General features: G+C 44.5%; 1 protein-coding gene across 3 annotated transcripts in view; it reads left to right on the top strand.

Annotated features, from left to right (window-relative positions):
* Positions 1 to 21,837, top strand: part of col16a1 (collagen, type XVI, alpha 1) — a 330,536-nt gene that overhangs the window by 169,297 nt on the left and 139,402 nt on the right. For all 3 annotated transcript variants that reach the window (XM_060847623.1, XM_060847622.1, XM_060847624.1), the window contains exons 15-21: positions 1,471 to 1,542; positions 4,640 to 4,684; positions 8,088 to 8,183; positions 9,704 to 9,742; positions 11,988 to 12,032; positions 18,688 to 18,723; positions 21,253 to 21,357. In XM_060847623.1, the coding sequence (XP_060703606.1) occupies positions 1,471 to 1,542; positions 4,640 to 4,684; positions 8,088 to 8,183; positions 9,704 to 9,742; positions 11,988 to 12,032; positions 18,688 to 18,723; positions 21,253 to 21,357 (438 nt within the window). The remainder of the gene's footprint in view (positions 1 to 1,470; positions 1,543 to 4,639; positions 4,685 to 8,087; positions 8,184 to 9,703; positions 9,743 to 11,987; positions 12,033 to 18,687; positions 18,724 to 21,252; positions 21,358 to 21,837) is intronic.

The raw sequence follows: 21,837 nt of genomic DNA, 5'->3' as shown, positions 1-21,837 counted from the left end.
GAGAGCTAACTCCGATCAGATATCCAAGTGGTGATGTCAGAGATATCTGAGGATGTGCCAGGGTAGAACTGAGATGTGTCAGATTGTTCATGCACACCTACTGCCTTGTGAATTTGATGGGAGAGTGCCAGAGGCCCTCACTGATGCAGCAGCAGCTTCCAGGACAATACATGGCATCTCATCGAACCTTACATGGGACATAAAGGATGTGACAAATGGAAACAGTCAGTTGCATTTGCAAACCGTTAAGACTGTGAAATTGGAATGTGACCACAGGAGAATAATGTGCCCATTTCCCAGGAAACAGTCATGATGTATAAGCTCAGAGAAACCTTGGCTCAGAATGCTGCATGGATTCTCAGTGATGACAGTTATCCCCTGCACACAGGGCTGATGAGGCCGACGCAGCATCCCCAGAGTGAAGCAGAGGGGCACAACAGTCAAGCTCACCAGAGCATTGCCAGCCCCAGCTCTGACTGGTCAGGAGGAGCCCTGCAATTACTCCCACATCACCTTGCCAAGGGGTTCAGAGAAGCAGCTGTTGGCTGTGCAGTCAGATCTTACAAGGGAAATGGGCACAAGAATGATCAGCACTCCTCAGGTGACGAGGATTTGTCAGATCCAGCTGAGTCTTTGATGAATGCCAGGGCCACACTTATGTTCCATGTGCAAATTACTTTTAAAATTAGCCAAAGCTTGGTTTGCTTCCAGCAATATTCAGAGATTACTTCAAAAAATCAGTGGTGTGGAATGGAACACTTAACCTTAACATCTTTCTTTATTTACCTCTAAATCTAAATGTCTTCTGACAGCAGCGATGGTTGCAAAGGATGAAGGTCATGCAAGTGTTGTTAAAATGGACGTACTCAGTCTGTGCTTCTCTCCTTAACATGTCATGTGACACCTTCCTTCTTGCATGGTCACACCTCCCTGCTTTGGTTCCCCTGCCATGTGTGTACCAGCTGGAATCATTTGGCAGCAAACAAGGACCTGGGTCAAATCCTGCAGCTGGATCTCAATAAACGATCTAGGTTTATCCTCCAGTGTGCTCTTGAGGGAATGTGGCCTTGTTGGAGAGACAGAGCTTCAGGTGATGGATTAGACTATTACCAACCTGCCTGTTTTTCTGGATTTATAAACAGTGCCAGGACGATAGTGGGATTGGGGTTTTCAGAGGTAGGAATACCAAGGGTGTCACCCACTGAATGTTAATCCCTTGGGCTGACAGACTCAGATTCTGTGTTATTCTTGTGTTGGTGGGTTAGGCCACTGGTGCTGATACCATCCCTAATTGGATGACTTGCTGTGATCAGACGATGGAGATACTGTGTTATGAATAGTTTTAAGATCTGGGTTCTTGTATCCACCCTTTCCTATAAACCCCTTTCTTTTTAACTGTATCTAGTAATTTAAATAATTTTTAAAAATTATTTGCATTTATTTCTGTCTAAATTGAGAATGTTCTTTCAGCCTATGATGTCAGAGAAAGGTCAGAAGGGTGAACCAGGGTTGCGGGGATCAGCTGGTCTGCCCGGAAGAAATGTGAGTATTCCGACTTTTGTGGTTCCATGACAAAACTTGATACAAATTCATTAAAATCCACGTGGGGATATTGGATTCATGGGAAGGAATAGATTTAGGGAAGATCCAGAGGTTGCAACAAGAAGAGAGTAGGGTTGATGTTCTGGAATTTTGAACTGACCTTCTACCCAACCAACTTCTTTTTTTTCTTTCCTCTATTCTGGTATGGGATGTAGGCATTGTTGGGCAAGACTAACGGCAACTGACTAACCACAGGCATCCACTACCAACCAGGAACTCCCACAGCTTCCTGGACTATACCTCCTCCCATCTTCCTCTTGTAAAAACGCCATCACTTATTCCCGATTCCTCTGCCTATGCCACATCTGCTCCCAGGAGGACCAATTCCATCACAAAACATCCCAGGTTGCCTACTTCTTCAAGGACCACAATTTCCCCTCCCACGTGGTTGATGATACCTTCCAGCACATTTCCTCCACATCCCACACGTCTGCCTTTGAACCCCATCCCTCCCAACACAACAAGGACAAAACCCTGTCTCCCCCTCCCCCCCCAACCGGTCCTAACCTTCCACCCCACCAACCTCCGTATTCATCGTGTCATCCTCTGCCACTTCCACTATCTGCAAACAGGACTCACCATTTGGGATGTATTTCCCTCCCTAGCCCTATCAGCATTCTGGAGAGACTATTCCCCTCTGTGACTCCTTTGTCAGATCTACGCACCCCCCCCCCCATCAGCCCTCACCCCATTCCCGGCACCTTCCCCTGCCACCAAAGGAAGTACAAAACCTACGCCCACATCTCCCCCTCACTTCCATCCAAGGCCCCAAGGGATACTTGCACAGCCAACAGAAATTTACCTGTACCTCCACAAATGTCATCTACTGTATCCATTGCACCTGATGTGGTCTGTTTTACATTGGGGAGACAGGGTGCCAACTTGCGGATTGTTTCAGAGAACATCTCTGGGACACCTGCAACAACCCTGTGGCTGAACACTTCAACTCCACTCAAGGATGTGCAGGTCCTGGGTGGCCTCCATTGCCAAGCCCTAGCCACCCGACACATGGTGGAAGAACACCTCATATTCCACTTTGGAACCCTTTATCCCCATGGGATTAATGTGGATTTCACCGGTTTCCTCATTTCCCCTGTCCCCATCTTATCCCAATCCCAAGCCTCCAACTCAACACTGCCCTCCCATCTATCCGCTCCACCCTCCTCTCTGATCTATCACCTTCTCCCTCAACTTCATCCACCTATTGCATTCTCAGCTACCTTTCCCACCACCCCCAATTATCTCTCAGCCTCTCAGCCCATGCACCTCATTCCAGATGAAGAGCTTATGCCCAAAACATTGATTTTCCTGCTCCTCGGGTTTTCCCTGATCCGCTGTGCTTTTCCAGTGCCACGCTCTCGATCACTGGTCAAGACTAGTGTTTGATGCATATTCCTAACCACCCTTGAACTGTTTGGCTTTCTAGCCCATTTTAAACAGCAGATGCCAGTCACATTTGGCCAGAGCAGGAAGGGAAGGCACGTTTCCAACACTAAAGGACATTTACAGGCTCCACGGAATTTTTACAATGATTGACAATAGTTACATGGTTATCATAAAACTCCCTTTTTAAAGGCCAGATTTTATTGAATTCAAATTTCATCAGTTGCCATTGTTGGGATTTAAGCTCCTGCCCCCAAAACACTAGGGTTCTAGATTACATATTCTGGATTCCATTTAAAATGTGTAAATGCTTACATATTAATCAATTCAAACCAAACCTGTATCCCCATTCTAAGTAATTAAAGACTTAACAGCAATTTAGGTTTGTTCAATACACTGCATCAGTTGTATGACATTTTTATCTTTTCTGTGTCACACGATCCTACTCCACTAGCTACCTGATGAAGGAGCAAGTTTCTTCCAATTAAACCTGTTGGACTATAACCTGGTGTTGTATGATTTTTAACTTAGTCCACCCCAGTCCAACACCAGCTCCTCCATTTGCTGGGGCAAAGCAGCAGTCGCTCGGTGTTTAGCACCGCAGCCTCACAGCAACAGGGACCTAGGTTCGAATCTTGCCTCGGGCGACTGTCTGTGTGGAGTTTGCACATTCTCCCCGCGTCTGTGTGGGTTTCCTCCCACAATCCAAAGTTGTGCCTGTCAAGTGAATTGGCCATGCTAAATTAGGTGCATTATTCAGGGGTACATATAGAGGGGTGGGTTACTCTTCAGAGGGTTGGTGTGGACTTGTTGGGCCAAATGGCCTGTTTCCACACTGTAGGGAATCTAATCTAATGGAGGATATTTGTCAACCTTTTGGATTTTATCAAGTTTGTAAAATTCAGACTGAACAAATGGCATGGCCAGATTTAAGATCTGGGATCTTGAAATTAGTTCACATTATTTCTGTTATTTAAGGCTTGAAGTAGACATGTTAGCAACTTGATGGATGATGTGCACAAATTGATTCCACTTTGGAAGTCTTTGGCCCATTTGGGACTGTCAACATCCAGAGTGGGAAATGGAACAGGCACCGAACACTGAGCATCACTTAAACACTATTGTATAATAGCTCTGAATGGGAGAAGTGTGAATTGCTGTTAAAGCAGAACTCAGGGGAGTATTACAAGGAAATTACTGAGCATGTGAGAAAGAAGAGAATTGAAGGAAATGGGGCGTAAGCAGGAGATTTGAATTTGACTGGATGGGACAATGAAGAGTATGGGTAGTGAGGAGGAGAGGGGGGGATTAGCCTGGAAGAGTTCAGATGGGGAAAATCACAGGAAGGATTTGATGGGCTGAATGGACTGATCCTGTGCTGGGACTTATGATTGTAGAGAAAGAGAATTTGAGTGAGCCAGTGAACAGTCAGAGCCCAGTGGGACTGTTCCAGGAAAAATGGGATTCCTGAAGAGTCTCTGTCCTTGAGACGGAATGATCCACTGCTCCAGTCTCCTTCCTCTTTGACACCCTGCTTTGCAGCACTGAATGCAGGGAAATGGGAGTTGTAGTCCTAGAATCAGATTTAGCTTGTGTTGAAAGTGATTGCTCACATTTATTCTGTTCTTAATCACCATTCTAATTATGTTTTCAGGGAAAACCGGGAGAGTTGTGCGTGGCTGGACCAAAAGGTGCAAAGGTTTGTCAGTAATCTGAAACTGTTTTTAAGTGTTGCTGGGAGTGTGAGGCTGCAGCTATCTGAGGGCATTGGAATCATATCACACTGAAATTTGGAACCTGACTTTTAACCTTTCAGGCTTTTGACTCAATTGAAAAAAAATGTTTAGATGAGTTTCTTAAATTCAAATGAGTGAGTAATGAAAAAATACTGGGGGGAGGATTTTAAATTTGAAGGAGAGTGGCTGGTGGAGGCTACCCTCGCATTAACAAGCTATCAAAGGTATTAAATGGTAAGCAATGTTTCTTTATATTCATTCCGGGCATCGCTGGCTGAGCCAGCACTTATTGCCTGTACCTCCTTGCCCTTGGGAAGGTGGTGTTGAATTACCTACTGGAACCATTGCAGTCCATGTGCTTTAGGTAGACTGACAATGCAAACAGGCTTCTTCATCCTGAATAGTGTTTTGGAGCCATGGTCATCTGCTGAAAATGTGTTGCTGGTAAAGTGCAGCAGGTCAGGCAGCATCCAAGGAGCAGGAGAGTCGACGTTTCGGGCATGAGCCCTTCCGTGGTCATCTGGCAAGTGGAGTGTTTTCCATTACATGCCCAACTTGTGCCTTGTCGATGGTGGACAGGCTTTGGAGAGTCAGGCATTGAGTCACTTCTGACAAAATTTCTAGCCTTGTACTTACTTAATAGCCGAGGGTAATCTTAGTTTGGAGCAATGCATCAAAATACAGCCAAACAGTGAGATACAGGGGATTCTTGTGAAAGATCAATTTTTGATTACTTACATATACTTCATCGAAAGAGTGATCAATTCTTGGAATGGTTTATAGGGGCAGAATGGTAAATGAGATCTGTAACTTAAAAGGCTCTTCACTGCAGTGGTGGGAGTTGGGGCAATAAATTATGTCCCACAGGATATGAGCTAAGTTTGAGCAAACGAGCTCCACCTACACCAATCAAGCTCTTATCTGTGAGTAAGGTTTATGTAGGTAAGTGTTAGTGGCTAAATCTCTCCTTGTGTTGTAGCACAGCAATGTGTCGTTCTTGTATTAGCTCCAAAAATGGTTCACTTTAAAGAAGCTGGTCCCACATGGGGACTAACTCCATCAGCCTGTGTCTGCTTTCTGGGTATGTAGTCAGAAACTAGCCTGGTCTGTTTGCCCTCTTCCTGTACCAGCTGACAGTTCCTCCACTGTTGGTTTCTTCCCTTGAAGGTTGGATGGTCCTGACTGTCAGGGTGAGGGTGAGAGAGGAATGGAAAGTGGGAGAGCAACTCTCAAAAAAATGAGGATGCGCAGAACGGAAATGCAAAGAGATGTTCTCACTTTGATAAGTGGGCAAAGGAACTTTAAAATAGAATTTGCCAAGCACAGAGATAGATGGTATATGGTCGAAACCATCTGGGCAGTTTGTCAATTATGAGAGTGGGGTGGAGGGCAGTAAGTGGAAGTATGTCATTGCAGGAGCAGGTGGACCATTCCTAGCTCCATGTTGAAATGTGTAGACCACTCTGGCCTTCAGAATCTCCTTTAAGGCCACGGGCTGTTCAGTCATATACTGCCCTGGCTTCGCTGATGCCTGGCTGCCTCAGGGTAAACGAATCATGCAGCTGGGGGTCTCACAGTGTTTGGCTCTTACTTTGCAGGTGCACATCTATATTTCAGTGTATCTCTGCCTTTCCTATTAGACACTGAGAGCAGACACAGGGATGTGGAGTCACACCTTTGTGAGAGCAGATTCCTAAAAAGATTGAGCCAGTGCACATCCCAAACGTTGAATGCTTACTTCAGAACAGTTTAGAATATAGAACATAACAGCTCAGTTGCAGGCCCTTCAACCCTCAATGTTGCACCGACTTGTGGGACCAATCTGAAACCTATCTATCATACACTATTCCATTTTCATCCAGGTGTTTATCTAATGTTCATTTAAGTGCCCCTAAACTACTTTTGCAGGCAGGGTTTTCCACGCCTCTACTACTCCCTGAGTAAAGAAACTATATCTGACATTTGTCCTATAATTATCACCTCTTACTTTATAGCTATGTCCCCTTTTGTTAGCCATCCCCAATCAAGTCTATCTAACCCTCTGATAATCTCAATTAAGTCACCTCTCATCCTTCTTCCCTCAGCATCAAGCCCCTCAGCCTTTCCTCATAAGACCTTCCCTCCATACCAGGCAACATCCCAGTAAATCTTCTCTGAACCCTTTCCAAAGCTTCCACTCCTTTCTATAATGCGGTGGCCAGAACTGTACACAATGTACCAAATGCAGCCGCATCAGAATTTTATACAGCTGCAGCCTGACCTCGTGGCTCTGAAACTCAATCCCTCTACCAATAAAAGCTAACACACCATATGCCTTCTTAACAACCTTATCAACCTGGGTGGCAATTTTCAGGGATCTATGTACATGGACACCAAGATCTCTCTGCTCTTCTACACTACCAAGAATCTTACCATTAGCTCAGTACTCTGCATTCCTGTTCCTCCTTCCAAAGTGAATCACCTCAAACTTTTCCACTTTAAACGCCATTTGCCGCCTCTCAGCCCAGCTCTGCAGCTTATCTATGTCTGTCTGTAACCTGCAACATCCTTCAGCACTATCCACAACTCCACTGACCTTAGTGTCATCCGCAAATTTACTAACCCATCCTTCTACGCCCTCATCTAGGTCATTTATGAAAATGACAAACAGTAATGGACACAAAACAGATCCATACGGTACCATCACTAGTAACTGAACTCCAGGATGAACATTTCCCAATAACCACCACCCTCTGTCTTCTTTCAGTTCTTAGTTTCTACAGGTTAACTTTTCTCAGCTTTTTTCATAGAGCATGGAAACAGACCATTCAGTCCAACCAGCCCATGCTGACCATAATCCCAATCCAAACTAGTCTCACCTGCCTCTGCTTGGCCCATATCCCTCGAAACATTTCTTATTCGTGTTCTTAACTGTCAAGAGAGCTGGTGCATCTCCAACTCCTGTCTCTGAGCTGCCATGATGGAGATTTACAGCATTGCGAAGTGCCTGAAGATAAAACTACATTTCTGAGTCATTGTCTCGTAGATCTGCTTTTGGCTCAGAAATCCTACAGTTATGGCAGATTGATGGCCTCAGATCTCAGTATCCATCAGCTGAGGCAATCTGTTGCTTGTTGGTTTCCAGTATTTAAAGGACACCCTTTGAACATAACAGTTCTTTCAGAGGCAGGAGCAGCATTCATACTCAAAAAGCCCATTCCACGATCTCAGTTCTGAGAAAAGACAGATTTTCTTTTCAAACGTGCTGACAGCGACCAGCCTTCCTCCTCCATCGTCATGGGTTATGTGTAGCCTCTTAGTCAGGGAATGTACCTTTCAGACCAGTGACTGTGGGAGGCTTCAGCAGATATCTGTTCTCTTTATTAGGGAGATCCCGGACCAGTTGGACCAGAGGGATTGGCTGGTGAGCCAGGATCCCCAGGGCCTCCAGGACCCCCAGGGATAGGAATACCAGGAAAACCGGTGAGTGTTGGCTGCAGGATGGAGTGAACAACAGCAGCAGAGAGGGCTGTGTGACAAGTCAGGCAGCAGAAGTGGGGTAAGTACAGTCCACAATGTCACTGCAGCACAGGGTCAGGATGGCAGAGGAGCCTGGGCCACACTCAGCTTCTCCACCATTTCTCTGAGATTCCCAATGGAATGAGTCTTACTTCAGCTGGGCTATCCAATCCAGTAGTGATCATACGCCTCTCTTTGGTGATCCCCACAAATTACTCCTCATCACACCACACCCATACTCCCTCTCACACTCTCCCCCTCTCCACCTGTCCAATCACCATTCCTTCCTTCTCGTTCTCACCTTCCCTTCCCACTCCTTATCCCCCCTACTCATCTTGTCTCTCTCCAACCCATCTCATGACATTAATCTCTTCCCCCCAATAATCTTCTCTTAACTTTTATATCCCTCCGACTCTTCCATTCACCTCTACATCCCTCCAACCCAGTGTCACAAACCCCTCACACCAACCCCTCCCCTTTGGCACCCATGCTTGCACCATCCTACTCGCCCTCTTGACTGTCCACGCTCCTGACCTTTCCCTCCCTGTCCCCATCATTCCCCTCCCATCGTCATCTTTACTTCCCCCCTCCTCCTCCCCTTCATCATCCTGTTCCCTCCTCTTCTCTTCTCTATTCCACTCCATTCCCTACTGCTTTCATCCATGTCCTACCACAGCCCTTGCCCCCTCACCAACTCTTTAGCTCTTCCTCTCTCTCCCCCATTTCCCTCACTGCTTCCACCCCTTGTCCTCCTGCTCAGCATCCTCTCCCCATCACTGTCACCACCCCAGCCCCTTGCAACCCCATTGAATTAACAAGGAAACTTAAACGTAGTCATGTTCAATGACTCTGTAAGTTTGCTCCTGGGTGTTGTTTACAGTACCATTCTGGAAGTTCTTCTTCAGTCCTGCAGAGTCGACAACACAACCTCTAACAACACCACCATCCCCCAACTCCCCTCCCCGCCCCCCGGCCTTCACTCTTGCAACATAAGAAATAGGAGCCCCTCAAGCCTGCTCCACCTTTTTATAAGATCATGACAATTTATTACCAGGCCTCAACTCTTCTTTTGTGCTAACTCGTCAAAGCCCTCAACTCTTCTGTTTTTCAAAGATAAACCTCCTCTTTAAATACCTTCAGTAATAAAGCCTCCACAGTTTTCTAGGGAAGAGAATTCCAAACACTCACTGCCCTCTGAGAAAAACAATTCTTCCACATCTCTGTTTGTAAATGAGTACTCTGTAAGAGAACGCTCTTATCCCTGTCCTCCTGGTGAAAACTGTCACTTGCCCATTCTGTGGTTTGCCCCAGGCTGTGTTGTGTCTTCAGTGTTTCTCTGTTGGGGCAGTGAGGCTTCCTTCATTCCAGACCTTTTCTCTCTGTCCATGTGTAAGCTCTATCTCCTTCATTCCCTACCAGACAGACTAGTGTAACCTCCTGTGGTTAATGCTGCTTTAACAATTGTCACCTTTTATGTCCCAAAGGGGAAACCTGGTGGCCCTCCTGGACCAAAAGGAGAAGCAGTAAGTACATTCAGCTCACTTAGATATGCTGCTCCGTTCTGGAATCTCAGTAACTACACACCTCTGTGCATTAGTTATTGCCTACACCATCCTTACCACGCTGCTCCCCATTGTTTATTCATTAACTGTTGCAAGTGCATTTTTCAATCTTCAGCAGGTTTCTGTCCCTTCAGGAATGGCCTGCTGTTTCCAGAGATTTGTGATTAATCCCTGAGTAGCTGAGGAGTAAAATCCATGGAGCATTAAAACGCAATTCCATGCTTTAACTCTCTTGCAAGAGTTTCCAGGATTGACTGCCTAGCTGACAGTTGGGCAGGCCATCCAGAGGCAGGAGGCATGGTCCTGGGCGATCAGGGTGGGTTGTCCAGGTTGAAGGTCAAGGTTTTTTGGTGGGCAGGAATAAGAGGTCAGTCATCATCACTGTCTGGGATGTGCACCTCCAACTCCTGAAAAAGGATCAAGAGAGTGAAGCTACAAGTAATCAAGGGGACAGGCACCTTGGATGCCACCTTAAAGTGCTGAGGGTGAAGGGGCACTCCTTCTACATCTGCCCATGGGGGACTTTCAAGAAACACCATTTTTGTGTTATGTTTTTCATGGGCATCACTGGCTAGGCCAGCATTTATTGCCCATCTCAAAATGCCCAGAGAGCTGTTGAGTCAAGCACATTATTGTGGGCATGGAGTCACTGTACACACATGGTAAGGATGACAGATTTCCTTCCCTCAAGGACATGAGTGACCAGATGACTTTCTTAAACAAAAAACAAAATGATAGTGGTCACTTTTAGATTTTTTTTCTTTATTGAATTCAAATTTCACTATCGGCCGTGGATGGATCTTGAACCCATGGCCTGAGAATGTTGGTACTGCACTCCGGAATAGTAATCCTGTAAAAACACCTTCACACACTCCAGCCCCATAGAACATCTAAAAACCTGGCCAATGTCAAACTTACATGAGGGACCCATATGGACATAATGTTAATAAAATGCCCACCTCTCTGAGGCAGAACATGTGCAGGGGTGGGAAGAGGGCTGTATTGAAACACAAAGAAAGACTAAGATCTTTACAGCATCCTTCACAAACTTTGGATGTTTCAAAATGTTTTGCAGCCAGTGAAATATTTTTGAAGTGTTGTCATTGCTTTAATGCAGGAAACACAATAGCCCATTTATGCACAGTAGCTCCCACAAGTAGCAGTGTGAAAGTGTCCAGGTAATCTGTTTCTGTGATGTCAATTATGGGATAATTATTGTCTGGGCCACTTCGGAGAACTTCCCTGCTCTTTGTTTTTGAAATAGTGACATAGGATCTTCTACAAGGAAAGTTAAGGACTACATTTAAAACTGCATCACTCAGTCAATGCAGCACTGAAGTGTCCGTCTGGATTTTTGTCCAGAATTCTTAGGAGTAAGACTAGAACCCTTAATCTTTTACCTTAGAGGGGGAGGGTGCTATCACTAATTTAATCAGCCAGACCATTTCCAGCTTCATAATTTGAGGGTCTGAGGGCAATGCAATGATGTTAAAGTGATTCCTTCACTTACACAGAGCCAATGTGACGTGATCAAAGATCCTCGTGGGTCTGAGGTGACTGTGTCACTATCATTTACAAACAGCAGTTTGAGCTGTGAATTGTCCAACCCTAAAGGTTGGTCAAGTCCTGAAATGAATCTGCAATGTGACATCTATTACAAAGCAATAGTATTGCAGTTCCTGGCAGTTTACAGTTTAAACTGAGAAAGTGAGAGATATCCAGCAGGTCTGAGAGAAACAGAGTTAACATTTCAGCTCCATAATCTTTCATCAAACTGTATTTAAGCTGTTGATGGACTCATAAACCATACTATTCCGTCAGCACAGATGCAACCTGAGACACTATAATTTCACATTTAAGGTTTAATTCCACTATTCTGAATCTGAATGAATACCTCTTTGCTAAATGTACATAGTTTCCTCCTATTCCTTTCAAACACTGTTGTTGGACTCTTAAGTGGGTTGAACAAGGAAAAGAGATTCAGCCAATCGACTGATGAAGTGCAAGGGACTGATGTAAACTTTGAATTATAATCTTGTCTCCACATGAAATGTGCAGATGAGACAAGGTGAGGAATGAGGTCAAACAGCAAGTAGTTATCACCTTGTTGTAAATCTCAGGGATGTTCTTTGCTTTCGAACAGCAGCCAGGAGCTGCTAAACTTCATTGTATCTTCAGAACTTTCACCTCTCCTTGTGTCCTTTAGGGAAGTGATGGGGATCCTGGCCCAGAAGGTATCCCGGGAAAACCTGTAAGTACAATGATTGTAGGACTTCAAACACAATGTTCATTACCCATATGATCCCAGCTGACTGGGACAGAGCAGAATTAATGCTTTTCCAGTGAGAGTGAATTGCCTAATGCATAAGCAATCTCAGTAAAGAGACCATGAGGCTGGTGAGTTTGTAGGGAGTGTTTGATGGGGAAAGTGCAGGGAGGCTCTGCAGCAAACCCTGTGCCATTGCTGTCCTGGTAAAGTATAGAGAGAACTTTACTTTGCATCTAATCCAGTGCTGGTCATGACTTGGGGAGTGTTTGATTGGAACAGTGCAGACAGAGCTTTAATTTCAGTTTAAAAGAGTAGAGAGAACTTTACTTTGTATCTAACCCTGCGCTGTACCTGACCTGGGAGTGTTTGGTGGAGACAGTGTTGGGGAGCGTTACTTACCCTGTGCTCTATCTGTCCTGGGAGTGTTTGATCAGGATAGTGTATCTAGCCCCCTGCTGTACCTGACCTGGGTATGTTTGATGGGGACAGTTTTTAATTGGTACTTCAATAATTGTAAATGATTCTACTCAAGAAATCTGCTGGACAAATCAAACATGTAAGAGTAATCTGGAGGATGAGTCACAGACTGCATTTGGGATACTTTATTAGAATATTAAATTTTGGAATCTACCAGAAGTGATGCTATTTTGAGCATGTTAACAATTAATGAAACAAGCTAGAATAATGATGTCACAGTAAAGGATCTCTTGGCAAGAGTAATCATGGCTTCAATTTGAATCAGTAATGCAGGCTTATAATAGCGTTTTACTCTTGCAATTGTCGTTGCAAGTTTTTTGGGGATAGAGTTGCTAAAGTTGGACTGAAAAAGTGAATTTTAATGTAAGATGATGAATAATCAGTGGGTGACCTTTGAAGAGATATTCAACATTCTCAACAAATATGCGTGTTATTATGAAAGAACGGCTCTATAAGAGGGATGCACAACCCCTGTTAAGGATCGGAACAAATTGAAAGAAAAGGCGTACAATGCTGCAAAGATCAATACTAGGGCAGAACATTTGGATGGTTTTTGAAAGCAGCAAAAGATATGTAAAACCAAAAGGAGGATGAGAGAAAACTAACGTCAAATATAAAAACAGTGGACGTTTCCACACGTATAGGGAAAGGAAAAGAGTTGCTAAAGTGAACTATTGGCGCCTGAGAGGGTAAGGCTGGGAAATTAATAGTGAGCTATAAGGAAATGGCAGGAGCTTTGAATAAATGTTTTGTATCTATTGTCACAATGGAGAGCACAAAATGCATCTGGAGAAAGAAAAGAGACAAATGGGAGGAAGGAACTTAAAGCAGTTGTTATCATTCGTGAAAACTAAAGGGTTGAAAGCCCGACAAATTCTCTGGATCTGATGAGCTACATTCTAGATTCTTAAAAGAAGTAACTTCAGAGATAGGAAATGCTTTGGTTGTAATCTTCCAGAACTTCAAGGTCCTCACAGATTAGGAAACGTCAAATGGAACATCTCTGTTCAAGGATGAAGACAGAGGGCGGGAAACTGTAGGCCCGTTTGTCTAACATCTGTCATGGGGAAAAATATTAGAATCTACCACTGCAGAAGTGGGAGTAGGATATTTAGAAAATCATAATACAGACAGGTAGAATCAGAATCATTCTTTGGAAGATAAATAAAATTGGACAAATTTCATAGACAATCTTGAGGATACAATGAACAATGAGAGTAAAGATTACCAAAAGGGATTTGCTAACATGCTGTTTAAAAGATTACAACACAACCAATGGTGTTTTATTGGCATGAAAATATAGCAAGTCATTAAGGAAGCAACTAGAATGTTGGCTTTTACTGTAAAAGGGATGATGGAGCTTTGCTGCTACCACACAGGAGAGTGTTGTTACCACACTGATGAGTACCAAACATAGAATCCCTACGGTGTGGAAACAGGCCTTCTCGCCCAGCAAGTCCAAACCGACCCTCTGAAGAGTAATCCACCCAGACCCATTCCCCCTATTACTCTACATTTATCCCTGAATAATGCACCTACCCTACGCATCCCTTAACACTGTGGGCAATTTAGCATGGCCAATTCACCTAACCTGCACATCTTTGGATTGTGGGAGGAAAACAGAGCACCCAGAGGAAACTCACACAGACACAGGGAGAATGTGCAAAGTCTACACAGACAGTCGCCTGAGGCTGGAATCAAACCTAGGTCCCTGGTGCTGTGAGGCAGCAGTCCTAACCACTGAGGCATCATGCCATCCCTTGCTGTTTAGTCACCTTACTTGAGGAAGGACATATTTGCATTAGGTACAATTTAGATAAAGTTCACTCAGCTCATGTGAGGGAAGATTGAGAAGATTGGGTCTGTCCTCATTGGAGTTTAGAGGAATGGTCTTATTGGCACTTCACAGAGTAGATGCTGAGAGGATGTTTAATCTTCAAGAGAATCTAGAAAGAGCAGGGCATAGCTTTAAATAAAAAGGTCTCCAAATTAAGATGGAAATGCGGAGAAATTTGTTCTCTCACAGAGTCATTAATGTTTAGAATTATCTCCCGAAACTGCAGCAGAGACTGGGCCATTGATCATATTTGGGCAGATTTTTGATTATCAAGGGAATCGAGGTTTGTAAGGGGACAGACAGGAAAGTGGATTTAGAACCACAAACAGATCAGCCATGACCTTACTGATTGTGGAGCTGGATCAAGCAGCTAAATAACCAACCAACTTCTGTTCCTCACTCTGGTGTTGGATTGTCTGATTTTTGTCCCTCTACAATAATTGGACTCTTAATGTCATTCTCCATTTTCATAAGTGTTTGCTTTTAACAAGTTCAGCCACTCAGAGGGCAGTATGAGTGTAGTGTGGAAGTGCAGTGGAATGGTCACTAGCCCAGGGTGGGAATGCTTGAACAAGTTGAGCTTTAGAACATACAGCACAGTATAGGCCCTTCGGCCCACAATGGTGTGCCAAGCATTTATCTTAATCTAAGATCAATCTAACCTACACACCCCTCAATTTACTGTCGTCCATGTCCTTGTCCAGCACTCACTTAAATGTCCCTAATGCCTCTGACTCTACTACCATTGCTAGCAGTGCATTCCATGCACCCACCACTCTCTGACTCACCTACCTCTGAGATCTCCCCTAAACCTTCCTCCAATTACCTTAAGATTATGACCTCTCATGACAGCCATTTCTGCCCTGGGGAAAATTCTCTGGTTATCTACTCTATCTAGGCCTTTCATTACCTTGTACATCTCTATCAAGTCACCTCTCTTCCATCTTCTCTCCAGTGTGAAAAGCCTTAGCTCATTCAACCTCTCTTCATAAGACAAGCCCTCCAATCCAGGCAGCATCCTGATAAATCTCCTCTGCACCCTCTAAAGCATTTCCATCCTTCCTTTAATGAAGCGACCAGAAAAGGACACAAAATTCCAAGCATAGTCTAACCAGAGTATTATAGAGCTGCAGCAAACTCTCATGGCTCTTAACCTCAAAATCCCTGTTAATGAAAGCCATTTCTTAACAACCCTATAAAGTTGGGTGGCAACGTTGAGGAAACTATGTGCATGGACCCCAAGATCCCGCTGTTTCCTCCACACTGCCAAGAATCCTGTCTTTAACCCTCTATTTAGCATTCAAATTCAACCTTCCAAAATGAATCACTTCATATTTATCCAGGTTGAACTCCATATACCACTTCTCAGCCCAGCTCCACATCCTGTCAGTATCATGTTGTAGCCTGCAACAGACCTCGACACTATCTATGACACCACCAACCTTTGTGTCATCAGCAAACATACTAGCCCACTCTTCCACTTCTTTATCCAAGTCATTTATAAAAACTACTAAGAGCATAGGTCCGAGAACAGATCCCTGTGGTCACCGACCTCCAAGCCAAATACTTTCCACCTAATACCACTTACTGTCTTCTTTCAGTCAGCCAATTCTGTATCCAGGCAGACAAATGTTCCTGTATCCCATACCTCCTAACTTTCTGAATGAGCCTACCATGGGGAACCTTATCAAATGCCTTACTGAAATCCATATACACCACATCCACCGCTCGACCTTCATCAACTTGTCTCGTAACATCCTCAAAGAATTCAGCAAGGCTTGTGAGTCATGACCTGCCTCTCACAAAGCCATGCTGACAATCTGTAATTAATCTATGTTTTTCCAAATAGCTTTAAATCCTATCTCTCAGAATCCTTTCCAGTACTTTGCTTACCACAGACATAAGACTGACTGGTCTGTCGTTCCCAGGGATTTCCCTATTCCCTTTCTTGAACAGAGGAACAACATTCATCTCCCTCCAATCATCCGGTACTACTCCCGTGGAGAGTGAGGATGCAAAGATCATCACCAGAGGTGCAGCAATCTCAGTCCTGGCTTCCCGTAGTAACCTTGGATGTATCTGGTCTGGCCCTGGGGACTTATCTATCTTGATGCTTCCCAGAATTTCCAGCATATCCACTTTCTTAATGTCTTAATAACTTTTAAAAAGTTCTGAGATTTACATATGAAGGCATTGAAACTAACATGATCATTCTAAAAGATGAAAGACTCAACCTAAATTTGTTTAATATTATATTCCATGACACTGCAGTCCTATTGCTATAAAATTCTGAGTCGTATGATTCTGCTCCACAACGTGAAGAAGCAGTTTATTGCCTCCAAGTAAACTTGTTGGACTATAACCTGGTATTGTGTGATTTTTGTTTTTTTAATATCAGTCTGTTCAAGCCTATTAACCTGGTCCATGGAGTTCTCACTATCAACAAAGTCCCTCTTTCTAGTGAAGCAAAAACTCATTTCGAGCCTCTCCTACCTGTTCAGACTCCGGGCACAAGTTCCTTCCACTTTCCTTGATCGGCCCTACCTTCTAGTATCTTTTATCTTAGCCTGCTGGACACACTTTCCTCATTCCTGATGAAGGGCTTGTGCCCAAAACGTCGAATTTCCTGTTCCTTGGATGCTGCCTGACCTGCTGCGCTTTAACCAGCAACACATTTTCGGTCCTACCTTCTGTCTTGATCATTCTCTTACTCCACACATAAGTGTAGAATGCCTTTGGGTTTCCCTAATCCTTTCCACCAAGGCTTTTTTGTGCTCCATCCTAGTTCTCCTCAGTCCATTTTTGAATTCTTTCCTAGCTACCCAGCAATCCTCTCAAGCTGTGCCAGATCCTTGCTACCTCAACCTTAAATAAGCTTCCTTCTTCCCCTTGATGAGAAACTCCCCTTTGCTTGTCATCCAAAGTTCCTTCACCTTACCATTCTTTGCCTGTCTCAGTGGGACAAAGTTATCCAACACTTGCAACAAGTGCTCCTTGAACAGCCTCCACATTTCTATTGTGCATTTCCTGTAGAGCAGTTCTTACTAATTTATACTCCACAACTCCCGTCTAATAGCTTGATAATTTCCCCTCCCCCAATTAAAGGTTGAGGCAGTTGTGGTCACTGTCACCAAAATGCTATCCCACTGAGAGATCTGACAGTGGCCTGGCTCATTGCCAAGCACCAAATCCAATATGGCAGTTGGTCTATCTACACATTGAGTCCGGAATCCTTCCTGGACACACCTGACAACAACAGCTCCATCTAGACCATCTGCATTAAGGAGGCTCCGATCAATATTAGCTTTAATGTTTCCTATTCCCAGAGGAAATTAAATCTGAAAATCAATGTACTAGACCTCTGTACTGAAGTGTACAAGACTGTCATTTGAAATTTGTTGGATTCAATTTCACGATTTGCTGAACTAAGTTTTGACCTTCCAACTGTAGGGTTGTTAGTCCGACAGTGTCACTAGACTCCCTGTCTGTCAGCGTAAGATAACTCTGGCCTGTTGACTTCAGTCATGCAGTCTACAACAAGATGAATCATCCTCCATAGTCAAAAAGAAAATGATTCAACTTTAATTGTGCTGTGCTGTGAAGAAGGCATATGGTGTACTGGGCTTTATTGGTAGAGGAATTGAGTTCCGGAGTCCTGAGGTCATGTTGCAGTTGTACAAGACTCTGGTGCGGCCTCATCTGGAGTATTGTGTGCAGTTTTGGTCGCCATACTATAGGAAGGATGTGGAGGCATTGGAACGAGTGCAGAGGAGGTTTACCAGGATGTTGCCTGGCATGGTAGGAAGATCGTATGAGGAAAGGCTGAGGCACTTGGGGCTGTTCTCATTGGAGAAAAGAAGGTTTAGGGGTGATTTGATAGAGGTGTACAAGATGATTAGGGGTTTAGATAGGGTTGACAGTGAGAACCTTTTTCCGCTAATGGAGTCAGCTGTTACTAGGGGACACAGCTTTAAATTAAGGGGTGGTAGGTATAGGACAGATGTTAGGGGCAGATTCTTTACTCAGCGGGTTGTGAGTTCATGGAATGCCCTGCCAGTAGCAGTGGTGGACTCTCCCTCTTTATGGTCATTTAAGCGGGCATTGGATAAGCATACGGAGGTTATTGGGCTAGTGTAGGTTAGGTAGGATTCGGTCAGCGCAACATCGAGGGCTGAAGGGCCTGTACTGCGCTGTATTTTTCTATGTTCTATGTTCTAATTTTAATGTGTGATTTGATGGAGTGAACAGGTGTTGCTGCTTGTGTTTAAAGTTTCATCAGCTCCTCTGGACGACATAAAACTTTGGTCTTTTCTCTGTTTTTAGGGTAAACCTGGATTACCAGGGCCAAAGGGAGAAAAGGTAAGTCACTGTGTTTGGCTGCCAGTCCTTGTCCAAGTGCAATCCGTCACCATGATCCAGAATCAGCCCTTCCTAAAGAACATTGAGCTAGCTCTGACAGTAGTTCAGGCAGTCACTTCACAGCTCAGTGTGTTGCAGGACAAAGTGTCAATTCAAGACGATCAAAGTGTCTCAGCCTAGTGTGAACATGGAGGTGCTTCAATGCATTCTCGATGTCTCTGAGGTAGGAAAGGCACATTCTGATGCGACCAGGGGGATGATTTCCTTCTGATGCTGAGACAGTTTCTTCTGTTCCAAATATGTGGACTTGGAGACACCAAGCTGTAGTGACCCTTCGGGTCAAAGACAACTCTAGTACTTGCTGTCCACGCTGATATTAAAGAATAGTTAGTTAGGTGCAGTGCACCAGAGGTTGGATTTGATGTGAATGATATTAGGAGGAAGGTCACCTTCATAGAGAAAGGACACTCAGTCCACTACACCTTTCTGATTATCATCCCAAATCCTCACCTTAATGCCTCCTCCCAGCTCCCACTGAATTTCATCCACTTTCCTCTGGAACCCATTTTTTTGACCGTGATGAGAGTTGTGTTTAATCCCAGAGAGTCACTTGATGAACATCAGGGCTTAAGAAATTTACATTTTTTTTCAGAAAGTTACATGTTTCAAGCCCACGCCTCCAAACCTAACAGACACCGTTTCACTGTCTATCTGTTTGTGGAGCATCAAGTGACTTGGCAGTTAATGCCTACTACCTGATTTCAGTGAAGTTAATTATCATTCACGTCACACCTTTTTCTCTACAATGCAGACAGGAGGGTACCATCAGAGTGCCCACGTAAAAATGGGATCTTGTCAGGGATCATTTGTAAACTCAGCTCCTGCCAACCAAGGATTATGTATAAATTTAGAAACCTCCTCCCAATCCCATAATCCATCAAGGCATTGAACAGCTATGATACAGTATTAGTATCTGGTGCCTCTGGCAAAGTGTTGTAATAGAGTGAGAGGGAAAGGATTGTGTCGCACATTGGATGGGAGTGCGGTTTTGGAAGGTGAGGCTTATGTTTTATACCTGGGAGATATACGAAGATGACACACCAGCTTCTATGCATGTAGGATTTACAATGCTTTCAAATGTCTGCTCCCATGTTTACAGTCTCTCTCCAGAGACCAAACCCAAGCTCTCGTTAATCATGTGCAGTAAGCAGTCGACAGAGAGATCTGGAAAAGTGAGGACTGCAGATGCTGGAGATTAGAGTCAAGAATGTGGTGCTGCAGGTCAGGCAGCATCCAAGGAGCAGGAAAATTGATGTTTCAGGCAAAAGCCCTTTATCAGCAATGAGGCTGGGGACCTCGGGGGTGGAGAGATAAATGGGAGGGGGCTGGGCTAGGAGAAAGGTAGCTGAGAGTGCAATAGGTGGATGGAGGTGGGGATAAAGGTGATAGGTTGGAGGGAAGGGTGGAGCAGATGGATGGGAAGGAAGATGGACAGGTGTGACCGGCCATGCGTGCGGTGCTGAGCTGGAAGGTTGGAACTGGGATATGGTGGGGGGTGGGGACTGGGGGGAACGTGGGGGGGAATGAGGAAACTGGTGAAATCCACATTGATGCCATGGGGTTGGAGGGTCCCAAGACAGAAAATGAGGTGTTCTTCCTCCAGGCGTCGGGTGGTAAGGGAGTGGCGATGGAGGAGGCTCAGGACCTGCATGTCCTTGGCAGAGGGGGAGTGGAAGTGTTTGGTCAGGGGGCAGTGGGCTTGGTTGGTGCTGGTGTCCCGGAGTTGTTCTCTGAAGCGCTCTGCGAGACACGTAATCAAACACTGAGCAACCAAACACTGCAGAGGACTCAGTTCTGGATGCTTTTAGTTCCCCAGGACTGAAAGATTGCTCAGGTTCTCTTGTCAGTACAACTTCTTGTTACTTATTCTGTGTCTCTCCTGCCTCACACCGCAAAACCTTCTGAAATAACTCAGCAGAAGCCAGTATCCTGTCAACAAGTCACCCCTTACTTACACCTGGAAAGCCCTTGATACTAATTCAGCTTCTTCAGAGCCAACTCTGAACAGGTTGTCTGACACTCCTGTTCTTTTTTTTCCCTGTTTATTTTTTTAATTTTATTAACCAAATTGCAAAAACAGTTTACAACAAACAGTTACATTTACAGCTGCATACAAGAGACAGCAATTTTACAAGGGTGAGGAGCAAAGCCAGGCCCCAAACCCTACCGTTCAAACAGTTTACAGGGACGGGAGGATACACCTCAAATCCCAGTTTGACACTCCTGTTCTTGTCTGTCATCCAGGGCTCCCTGATTGGACCAGATTAACAGCCCCAATCAGAAAACTCATATTCTGAGAGGTCCACCTGGCTGACTTCGTTACAATCATTATATCTTCCACACTGAATGTGTGGGCTCCTGGAATGTAAACCCTTCAGCGCAGTTTCTTAAATTTCCTTTCCTCAACTTGAAGAGCTGAGGTTTCATACACTGAAACAAGAATAATTAAGCTCATGTTATTATTCACAGGGAGACCAATGTGGGATTTGTCCGACACACCTAGAGGGACATGGAGGTGTCAAATTTACAGGAGACCACAGTCAAGGAGCCAAACCTGGAGCACCTGGAAGATTGGTGAGTGTTTGGCTCAGAAATGCACTTGTGAAAAGATGGAAGTCGTTATGGTTGGTTTTCCAAACTACAGGTTACGTGGATTTACATGTTGATACTCTCAAATTTATTAAACACAATGTCCCAGAGATATGGAAACAGACACCGGTCCAACTTGTCCGAGCTGACCAAATATCCTAAACAAATCTAGTCCCATTTGTCAGCATTTGGCCCATATCCCTCTAAACATTTCCTAATTGTATACCTATTCAGATGCCTTTTAAATGTTGTACCAGCCTCCACTACTTCCTCTGGAGACTCATTCCATACATGCCCCACTCTCTGTGTGAAAAAAATTGACCTTTAAGGTCCCTTTTAAATCTTGCCCCTCTCACTTAAACCTATGCCCTCTACTTTTTGGACCCTCCCAAACCCCAGGGAAAACACCTTGTCTATCTATCCTGTCCACAGCCCTCATGATTTTATAAAACCTGTATAAAGGTC

Source organism: Hemiscyllium ocellatum, chromosome 30 (assembly GCF_020745735.1).
Source record: "Hemiscyllium ocellatum isolate sHemOce1 chromosome 30, sHemOce1.pat.X.cur, whole genome shotgun sequence".
Lineage (NCBI taxonomy): Eukaryota > Metazoa > Chordata > Chondrichthyes > Orectolobiformes > Hemiscylliidae > Hemiscyllium > Hemiscyllium ocellatum.
Note: the sequence above shows the minus strand (reverse complement) of the source record. Positions and strands in the feature narration are given on the sequence as shown.